This window comes from Alligator sinensis, unplaced genomic scaffold, assembly GCF_000455745.1.
Source record: "Alligator sinensis unplaced genomic scaffold, ASM45574v1 scaffold1282_1, whole genome shotgun sequence".
NCBI lineage: Eukaryota > Metazoa > Chordata > Crocodylia > Alligatoridae > Alligator > Alligator sinensis.
In genome coordinates this window covers 153,658-164,237 of record NW_005843239.1, presented here as the reverse complement: position 1 = coordinate 164,237, position 10,580 = coordinate 153,658, and the positions used below count along the sequence as shown (strand labels likewise).

At 61.2% G+C, this 10,580-nt stretch overlaps 1 protein-coding gene across 1 annotated transcript in view; it reads right to left on the bottom strand.

Annotated features, from left to right (window-relative positions):
• Positions 1-3,320: 3,320 nt before the first annotated feature.
• Positions 3,321-10,580, bottom strand: part of LOC102368919 (major histocompatibility complex class I-related gene protein-like) — a 7,729-nt gene continuing 469 nt past the window's right edge. Inside the window, exons 2-10 of the mRNA XM_025194534.1 lie at positions 9,945-10,201; positions 8,504-8,691; positions 7,279-7,563; positions 5,804-5,952; positions 5,643-5,766; positions 4,899-5,189; positions 4,614-4,701; positions 4,121-4,159; positions 3,321-3,505 (exon numbers count right to left, since the gene is read on the bottom strand). Of these exons, the coding sequence (XP_025050319.1) occupies positions 4,138-4,159; positions 4,614-4,701; positions 4,899-5,189; positions 5,643-5,766; positions 5,804-5,952; positions 7,279-7,563; positions 8,504-8,691; positions 9,945-10,201 (1,404 nt within the window). The 3' untranslated portion in view covers positions 3,321-3,505; positions 4,121-4,137. The remainder of the gene's footprint in view (positions 3,506-4,120; positions 4,160-4,613; positions 4,702-4,898; positions 5,190-5,642; positions 5,767-5,803; positions 5,953-7,278; positions 7,564-8,503; positions 8,692-9,944; positions 10,202-10,580) is intronic.

The following is a 10,580-nucleotide window of genomic DNA, read 5'->3' as shown; positions in this document are numbered from 1 at the left end:
ATTCTGGCTGCGGTGTGGCCACAACTATCCGCTGCAGGGGATGAACTGAAGTTGCCGCCTTACTGCTTAATCTACACCCAAGAAAAGCTTCTTATTCATGAATGACACGTTTGACGAAGAGATAATTGCATTATGTATGCCTATTCACTAATTAATATGTAAAATAATATCCCATATCAAATATAGCGTCCTAAATGAAGGTCAGATGAGGATGGGATTATGGGGAAAATACTCCTTGGGGCACTTCAAACTCCCTGTTGATGCCACTGGGGGAACTGTCCTGAAGACCCCTGAGTGCAGCCCTGCCCGGCCTAAAAGGTGGCTTGCACCTGCCAGGCTGCCAACTGATGCCTCCCCCCTCCCCGCCGCGCCCCGCACTAAGTATAATGCCTCGAATAACAAACTCGTTTTGGCTGGAAATCCTTCCTGGGCCACCCTACACCGTGCCTCTGTGGCACTGGGGGACTCTCCTGGACACCCCTGCCCAGAGTCTTGTCCGGCCCAAAGCGCAGTTTGGCCGTGCCACGCAGGGTGTGGGGTTTCCTTCCTGTGGAGGAAGGACCAGGAGCATCTACAGTCCTGACACAGGCTGCTCAGCGACCCACCTCGGAGGAAGTGCCCTGCAGCTACAACATGGCAGGGGTATCCCTGGGATTTAAGATGCACCCAACACTTCCTCTGGTCTGAAAACTGGGTGGGCTGCAGTTATCAATACTGCTGCTGGACTCTGCACTGTGTATTATTCTGGGGGGGGGGGTGCACAAAATACCTCCTGGAAGGCTGTGTGGCCTAACAGATGAGGCGCCTGTTTTATGTTCAGAGGGTGCGAGTCCCTCAATGGTCTTTTTTCCACTTTCAGTTAAAAAAAGTTATGTTCAACGTGCAGCAAGTTGAGCAGGGGGAGGGGAGACAGCACTGAGGCCCGGGATAGGGGAGAAGGCAGAAGTCAGGGTGCTGGGGCTCTGTGTGTGTGTGTGTGTGTGTGTGTGTGTGTGGTGGTAAACATGACACTGACTTTCTATTCTGGGAAGTCCTGGGTCACACCCTATCCTGCCTGGGCTCTCTGGGAGGGGAGGGGAGGGTTGAGAGCAGGGGGCTGGAGCCCAGACGCGGGGAGGGAGTCAGGGTGAGAGCAGGGGACCCGGACACCTGCATTTTCTGGGTACTCGAGGCCTGGGGGTAAACACAAGGGGTCCGGTAGGCAACGGAGCGGGCCAGCAGGCACTCACCGCGTGGGACTCCGGTACCAGGCTTGTCATTACTTTTCCCCTTCTGCAAACTGTAACCAGAGTTTCAGTGAAACGCTGAGCCAAGTACCAAAAATAAACATGTGTTGAGAGATCACAGTACAGCCTCCTCCCCCACCACCCACGCCCCTGGCTCCCCACTCCTGACCTGCAGCCCTGCCCCCACAGCCCTGCTGGTGCCCCTCACTCCCAACCCACAGCCCCTGCTCCACTAGAAAACCTTGTTGTTATTATTATTATTATTTCTTGGGTGTTCATTAAGGAGTAAGGAAACAACTTCAGCCTTGTCCCCTGCCGTGGATGGCTGGGGCTGCACCACAGCGGGAGTCCTGGGTCCTGGGCCCGGTTCGCACGGCCCCATATCCCTCAGCACCGTGCAGTGACCCTGCAGTGCCCTGCGGGCTGTGCCGCGGCCCATTGCCCATCGCTGCGCAGGATCGGCCGCTGCGCCGACATTGCAGCTGGAAGCGCCGCAGGAACCTGCTGCGAAAGTGGCATCAGGCTCCCAGCTGCTGGGGGTGGGAGTGAGGGGCACTGGGGGCATGGGGACGGCTGGACACAGAGCTTGTTATTCATCATGAATGCCACGTTGTACAGAGAGAGAATTGCATTAGCCGTGCAGAGCGGGAGGGGGAAGCCGAGCGTGGGAAGCGGAGCTCAAAGCTGCGCCAGATGCTGTAGCCAGCTGTCAGTGACTGGAATGAAAACTGGATGAGGTTCAAGCGTGAGTGTGCTGGCAGAGGAAACACCATGTATCTGGGTCCATGAAGGCAGTTCTTCTTAAGCGTTCCTGGGGATAACTATTCTCCTAGCGTAGTTTAGTACCCACTGAGGTGTTAGGGCTTGAAGCCCATTTTATGGAAATGGGAGGCTCCTCCCTAGTTTGCTCCTGCAGCCGTATGGCTGAGGGCAGGTGAAACTTGGGGGCCCGTATGGCTGAGGGCAGGTGAAACTTGGGGCCCCCCGACCCCCAAGCCTCTGGGCTTGAGCCTGCACATAGGATGCTTGCCAAAAGACTTTGGAAATATATGAAGCCCCTGATGGGGGTGGAAGATGTTTGCCGGTTGTAGGGCCACTTATGGTTCTGGACTGACTCACAGATTTAGACTTGATTTGGCTTAAAACAAACAAAAAAATTCTTTAAAAATAATAATTAAATGAAGTCCAAGCCCTGTTGCAGGGGCCCCTGTTGTCCCAGTCCTTCCTGGCCTGGAGTGTGGAGGCTATGATCCATGCAGGCGGCGGTGGAGAGCATCTGGCCCCAACGCGGGCTGGAGGGAAGAGGAGGGGAGGCCTGTGGCACCCCCCACCCGGGGATGAGGCTGCCGCGCCGGGTCAGGCAGCCTTACCACGGCCCCCCTCCACACTCCTTGACTAGTCCAGGACTGAAGCCCCACGCGGTGAGTGTCTGTGGCTCTTGCTGGGGCTCTGGGGTCCGCTCCATTGCCTATGGGACCCCCTGCTCTCACCCCCTGGCCCCCCAGTGCTCAGAGAGCCCAGGTGTGCGGCCCCCAGCCCCATGATCTCACCCCAGCCCCTCCCCTCCCAGAGAGCCCGGGCGTCCGGGCTCCTAAGGCACCGCTTGCCCCGTCCCCTTTCCTGGGACCCTGGAGAACCAGGCTCTCCCCCCGGGGTCCTTCCTCCACATTTCCCATGACACAGACTCCTTCCCCGAACTTGTACCAAGAGTACAGGTCGTGTCACATCCCCACCCCCTCCTAACACACACACACACACACACACATCTTCCTCTTGTACTGCACAAGTGCAGGAGCTGTACATTTGCTGCATGAAGCCCCTGCCTGCAGCACTGCATGGAGTTGCATGCTGCCGCAATCCCTCACGCCCCAAAAAAGCCTCACACCCACATCCTGTCCCCACAACCTTCCCTCATTTCATACCCTATCACCCCCACAGCCACACCCCACCACACACACACACACACCCAACCGCACCCCACACACAATATACAAAAGACTATTTTTGACTGATTATGCAGTCGTCTCTATGTACGGTATTCAAGCACAAATAATAATACAATTAAAACAATTATTTAACAATTTATTTGCCTCCATTTTTCTGAGCCGGGATCAGGTCACCTTACCCCCAGACATGCTCGGCCTCATAGCAGCCTGCATTGGGGTGACCCAGGCTCCCAGGGCTGGCTCAGAGAGGGGAGGCATCTCCTTTGGGGGGTCCCTCAGGCCAGAGCCCCTTGCACTTAGTTTTGGTTCAGGTGCTGAAGTAGACATTGATCCCTGTGCAGGGAGGAAGGACAGGAGTTAGTGGGGTGTCTCTGGCCCCATGAGATCCTCCAGCCCCATCCTGCCCCTCTGGAGGGTGCAGGACCCTGGGCTCAGGAGAGCCAGGTGGGCACAAACTGCTGCCAGCTCAGCCTGGAGGGTCTTTGCGCTCACCCTGTCCTGCAGCCAGCGGGGACCAGGCACTGGCTATGTCATGGGGCTGGTAGCTGCACCTCTGAGCCTGCCCCTTGCCCAGGGCTCGCACCGAGGGGGTGGGATTGCCTGCAGCCCAATGGCCGAACACCCAGCGAGACTTCCCGGCTCCACAGGAGGGAGGTGACACCTGCCCCCAGCCCAGGAAACAGCCCTGCCCCAGCGCACAGGAGACGGGGCAGGGGTGAGGTAGCCCCCACAGGACAGGGGTCCACATACTAAAAGCAGCCTCCAAGCACGAGGTGCAGGAAACATCCCCACCCCCAGAAGCCACCGAGCTCCCGGCTGGGCCAGTGCACATCAGGACTGCCCTGCCTTGAGGCAGCTTCCTGCGCCCAGCCCACAGCCCCCCACTTTACCCACCGCCCCAGGCCCCAGTGCCCGCCCCCGGGTCAGGTCCATCACAGTGACGCTCACGGGAGCTCTCTGAGGATTCACTCTCCCAGGCTTCGCGAGCTGAGAGTGAAGGAAGAGGGGGTCAGTACTCCCTGAGCATAGGGACCGGTTCCCCCGGCGCAATGCCCCCCGTGCCCCGCACCAGCCCCTGCTAACAAGACCTGCAGACGCCAGGGTGATGGGAGCGCTTGTGACTCCCCAGACCGGAGCGAGGCTCAGGGCTCTGCCCAGCCCCCCGGCAGCACCCGGCATGGGAGAGGGTGACGGGCTGTGGGGCACGGTCCATGTGGAGCCAAGAGCAGCCCTTGGGCTCCAGCAAGGCAAAGACACGGTGCTATGAATCTATGAATCTATGCTGGGCTGGGGTCTGGCGGCTGCCACGCAGGGGCACATCGGCTGGGGGGCCCCCCCCCCCCCCCTCAGGTCCCAGGCACGGTGGTGATGAGCCCTCCCTGCTTTCCCCGCCCCAAGGCCTGGGTATGGCCTGGCCCCAAAGACTTCGCCCGGCACTTACTCAGGAAAGCACAAGAGACAGACAATGATCCCAAAGGCCACTGCAACAAAACTGATAACAATGCCCACAACTGGTATCAAGTTGGACTCTGGAAGAAGGAAGGGACCTTTGAGCAAGGGGAACCTCCTACCTGCCCCCAACGCTTCACGTACCCAGTGCCTCCTCCCCACTGATGACCCCTACATCCTCCCACCCCCCAGTGCCTTCCCCACTTAGCGGGATCAGTCACCCCTTCCCTCCCCGAGCACCACGTTTCTTCCCCCTCCCCGTGCGGGGGTCACTCACCCGTCCTGCCCTTGTCCCAGGACTCTCTCAGGGCTGCCCCCAGGCTCTCGTGCTCCACGCTGCAGACATAATTGTGGTTTCTGCTGGGGTCTATCTCAATGGTGGCCCGGGTCTGGTAGGTCCCATCTCCGCTGGGAAAAACCTCAGAGCGGGTTGTCTCCTGGGTCTGCGCCTCCCCGTTCTTCAGCCAAACGACAGCCACGTCCTTGGGGTAGAAGCCGTGGACCCGGCAGGACAGGGTGGTGCGTCCATCCTGGGATGGCCTGTCGCTCACCTGTGCCATGGGACGCTCTGGAAGGGAGGAGACACCCGTTAGAGTGACCGTCCCTGCGGGACCCCCAGCACCGCGGCCAGGAGCCAGGCTGGGCCCTGCACTGGGCCACACAACCTGGCTCCAGCACCCATTTCAGGCAGGAGCAGACGGTGTCGGGACAGGAGCACAGGGATGGGGGAGACAGCTGTGGTGGGCTTGGGGCTGCAGGAACGGGGTCCCATACAGCTGATCCCTGGTTCTCAGACACGTGTCCATGGCACGGACACCCCGTGGGCTCTGCCCAGCTGGGAGTCCTGACCAGGGCAGGGACAGGGGCATTGGGTCCCACAACAGCGCTGGCATCTTGCCCTCCTGCAGGACCGAGATGCAGCGCTAACCACCCCGGACACAGGGAGATGGGGCAGGCATTCCCCGGGGAGGCAGGGGGTGCCCCGGTCAGTGCTGCCCTGGGCGGTGACGCCAGGACTCACTGCGCTGCAGTGCTGCCTCCCCGCACTGCAGGTACTTCCACAGCCACTCGATGCAGGTCTTCTCCAGGTAGGTACTGGTAATCTGAAGAAGGGCCTTATCCTCATTCCAGCTGCGCTGGGTGACCTGAGCCTGTGTTGTCATTCCAGCTGCGCTGGGTGACCTGGGCCTGTGTGGGGGCTGCTACCCAGGTGCGCGTTCCCAGGTCATAGCTGATGAAGTCTCCCCCGTCATAGCCCAACTGCATGTAGCCTCCAGTGCTGCCGTCTTCACGGAGCTCGCAGCCGTACATGAGCTGCAGAGTGTGAGACTCTGAAACACAGATCCAGGTCCCGGGTCAGGGTCAGCCCAGGGAGCAGGGGCCGCCGAGGCTGGAAAGCAGAGCGGTTGTTAAGGGGCTCTTGGAAGGGGCCAAGCCCGGGGCAGGGAGCAGCAGGCACGCTGGGAAGGGGGTTGGATCAGTGCAGGAGGGAGCCTGGGAACAGTAGCTGCCGCCCTTGCCCTCGCTGATGGCATGAGTCGTGTGAGCTCCTTGTGCCCCAGCCCAGGAGATCCAGCTGCACAGGGCTGGTGACACAGAGCCCTGCAGCCAGCTGTCCTGGGCATTGCAGGCCTGCATGGCCCCTGCCCTCTCACACGTCTGTCCTCCCTCCACAGCCCTGGTCCTCCGTCCTTCCCACCCCATCGGCCCCTGCACGCAGGAATTGGAGCCTCTCAACCTGTGTCAAAGGGGCCATCTGGGCTGGGGTCACTGAGGGGCCTGGAGCCCCTCCCACAGCATGGGGGTCTCAGCGCTCTTCTCACCCTGGTGCCCACTTACACTGCAACAGGGACAGGCTGGTGTGCAGATGGGTCTGGGGGACCGGCTGGCAGGGGGCTGGGATGGGCTGCCTGCACGGGGTGTTGCACACGCCTTCCCCCACTCTGCTGCATGTCTGAGCTGGCGGCACGTGGCAGGGCAGCGACAGCCCCTGTCTGACCCGTCTCAGGAAGGCAGAGCCAGGTCTGGAGGCCAGAAGGGCCAGCCTCAAACACACGTCACCTGTGAGTGATACCGAGGTGCTAGGGCAGGGCTCAAGGAGCTGCTTGCAACCGGAGGGCACGAGCTGGGGGAATGTGTGCCGGCCCATGGCAGTACAGAGGACAGCCGTTCCCACCGCTATCGGGCATATGGGGTTTCCCTGCATGCATCAGCCTGGGGGCTCCAGCCTGGGGACAAGGGCTGGGCTCCTGTTGCAGGATCCAGACAGCTGGGGGATATGGGGGAGAGCTCTGTGAGGCACCGACCTGCTGGGTCAGGGAAGCACCGGAGCCTCAGTCTGCTGGGCACAGGCCAGGGGATGCCGCTGACACCAGGTTCACGGGAGGGGGAGAGGGCTCCCTCCGCAGCCCCCTGGCTGGAGACTGAGCAGGCGCCTGCACCCCAGCCCCGGCCCTGCCTAGCCCCTGGCCGAAGCAACTGCAGGGAGGAGCTGGCAGGGACACAGAGACCAGGCATGAGACAATGTGACGCCCTCTCGTCTCCCCGCCCCAAGCTGCTGATGGGCAGGTCCCCCCCCCACCCCATGCTCTCCTCAGTCACTAGCAGTGCCAGGGTCCTCCACGGCCTCCTGCTCACACCTGCCTGCTCACACTCACCCCTGGTCTGGTTGTAGCGATGCTGCAGCGTGACCAGGTTCCGTTTAAATCCATCCTGCCAGCTCCGCAAGGACATGGTTTCCCCCTTCCAGAAGTCTGGCTCGATGGCCCCTAGTATCCAGTCTGCGCGTGGCTTCTGTCTCTGCGTCTCGCTGTCATAGTGCAGAATTTGCTGGTCATCCACGTAGCTCTCAGCAGTGAAGGCGGGCATGTCCGGGCCGGGGTCTGACACCCCCGTGTAGAGATGCTGGTAGGAGTGGAAGCCTGCGGGAGTGACGGTCGGCACTAGCAGGGCAGATGGCAGTGCCCCAGTGCCCAGTGCCACTTCCCGGAGGGGCCGCAGAGGATAGACACGGGCCTGTGTGAGGCCGGAGTGGGGGCACAGAGCGAGGGAGCGGTGGGTCCCACAGGAGAGGGCAGAGCCGGCTGGGTGAAGGGCAGGGGCCAGGGAGGAGGGACAGGACCGACCCTGCAGGACACAGGCCCGGCCTGGAGGGGCCACAGTGTGTCCCACTGCCCAGTCGTGCTGCCCCGCACCATCCATCCCAGGCACAGGCCCTGCACAGCCCAGGCACTCGGCTCACCCTGCTCTGGGGGAGCCCGACTCAGGGCCTGGGCCCTGCAGCAAGAGCCTGAGCTCAGCCCCACTCAGGCCTCGGTCCTCCTGTGCGGTCGGGGCCTGGGGCTGGAGGGACACTGCAGAGCAGACGAGGGTCCAGCTGGACAAGCAGCTTCTCCTTGGTGTGCACCTATTCACCTTCCCTGTCAGAGGCAGCAGGCCCCCTCTTCCTGGCCACCAGCAGCTCCCCAGGCAGCAGCAGCCCAGCCAGGAACGGCCATGCTGGGAGAGGGGAGGTGCTGGGGGCCCGTCCGTGGATTCATCTTGTGAACCGACAGGGAGTGGCAGAGGGAGTGGGGGTCCTGCATGGCTCTGTGGGGCTCACCTGCCCCAACCTGACCTGATCCCTCCCCTCTCCATCCCAGATGCAGTGGACCTGTATAGCCCCATGGGGACTGGGGTCAATCCTGGCTGAGCCCCTGGCAGCTGGTCCCACTATCAGGGAACTTAGGGGAACCCCGCAGCCTGGGCTCCCCACGTGGAGCAGAGCAGGATCCTGCAGCCTCGTATAGCAGTGAGGCTGCCTCCCGCCCAGCTACACCCGCACTCCCTACATCGGGACCCAGCTGTCCTACCCCCAGCCCAGCTACAGGCACTGCTACTCACTGGCGCTGGTTCCTGGCACAGCTGCAGTGCCCACGAGCAGCAGCAGGAGTAGCAGCCGGGAGCCTGGCGCCACCTTCACAGCAGCTTCCTGCGGCGCTTGCAGCCGCAATGTCCGTGCGCAGCAGCCCATCCCGTGCAGCGACAGGTGCACCAGGATGCAGTGCCTCTCGCAGGGAGCTGTAGGGTCACTGCACGGTGTGAGGAGAGATGGGGCCATGTGAGTTGGGCTCAGGCCCCAGGATTCCCACTGTGGTGTGGTCCCGGACATCTGCTGCGGGGAATGGGGCTGAAGTTGGTTCCCTGCTCCTTAATTTACAGCCAAAAAATGCTTATTAGGAATGAATTCACATTCTACAGAGAGAATATTTCATTAGCTATGCATATTTACTAATTAATGTGTAAAATAATATGCTGCATCAAGTACAGTGCCCTAACTGCTTATCTTGCAATGGATCCTTATCTTGCTAGGATCCTTTGACCTCAGCTGACTTCCTGGCCCTTGTGCAGGTGGTTGGACCTGATGATCTTACGAGGTCCCTTCCAGACCTAGTGTCTATGATTCTACACGTGAAGATCAGACGAAGATGGGAGTATGGGGGAAAATACTGCTTGGGGCACCCCAAACTTCTTGGCATTGCCACCAGGGAGCTGGTCTGAAGATCCCCGAGTGCAGCCCTGCCCAGCCCAAAGCATGGCTTGGCCCTGCCAGGCTCCCACCCAATGCCCCCCCGCCCAAGTATAAAGGCTCAAATAAGGAACTGGCATTGGGCTGGGATTATGGCCGGAAATCCTTCTTGGGCCACCCCACACAATGCCCCTGTGGCACTGGGGGACTCTCCTGGACACCTCTGCCCAGTCTTGCCCAGCACAAAGCGCAGTTTGGCAGTGCCACACAGGGTGTGGCGTTTTCTTTCTTCAGAGGAAGGACCAGGAGCATCTACAGCGCTGACACAGGCTGCTCAGTGGCCCGCCTTAGAGGACGTGCTGTGTGGCTACAACACGGCAGTGGTAAGTGGTGCTCCTGTCCACACTGGGGTTTAAGATGTACCAGACGCTTTCTCTGGTCTGAAAACTCTGGGCTGGTTGCAGTTAGCAGCAGAGCTACCTGGGCTCTCCATTGTGCAACATGCTGCCCTCTGTGGAGCCTATCCACTGGATCCACCCTGCACTGGTTCACTGGCAGTCTTAACTACCTTATGGCATGGATCACTTGAAGTGCATGTTTTCTAGTCTAAATACCACTTAGATGATGTCAGCAATCTAGCACACCTGTGTTGGTTGAAAGATGAAGATACCAGGGGTACAATGACAGAGATGTTGAGGGCTGATACCAATACAGCTGCTTCCAGCTGGTAAATCCGTTGTGGTGGAAGGGGCGTTGGAGGGCAGATCAACACCCCCGCGATGGGGGAGGGAGCAGGGGCCGGGACGTGGGACGTACCCGTGGCTCGTGGGAGTGTGCAGCTCCTGCCGCTGTGCGTAGCCCGGGCGGGGGGGCACGTGCCCCCGGCTCTGCGGGGTGCTGCAGCTGCGGCTGGAGCCGGGGCTGATCTCGGCGGGGGCTGGGCTGGGCTGGGAGCAGGCGCTGGCGGCACTGGGAGGGGTGCAGCCCCGAAATTTCGCTGCAGCTCTGCTTCCAGCCTCGAGCTCAACGGCCAGGCTCCCCCCACCGCCGGGAAGAGCAGCGGCTGCTGAGGGGGGGGAGCTGGCGGCCGGGGGGCCGGGTTCTCGGGGAGGGGACGGGTCTGGGGGCCGGACGCCTGAGTTGTCTGGGAGGAGGGGTGGGGGAGCAGACCCTGGAGCCCGAGGACGACTTGCAGGCACTCACCGCGCAGGGCTCCGGTCTTGGAGTAGTGAGTTGTGTGCCCGGTTCCGCAGGGGGAAAGACTTTCCTTCCAGCGGTTAGTACAGCACCGAGCTTCACTGCGCCTGCCCTGCCCTGCCCTGCCCTGCCCTGCACTTTGGCCCCGCAGCCCTCGGTCATCAAGGGGTGTAGGCTAGGAGAAACCTAGCTGGTTGCGTCGGAGAAAGCCGGGTAGCCAGCCAGCCAGCCAGCTAGGGGTTGCGCGGCGATGGG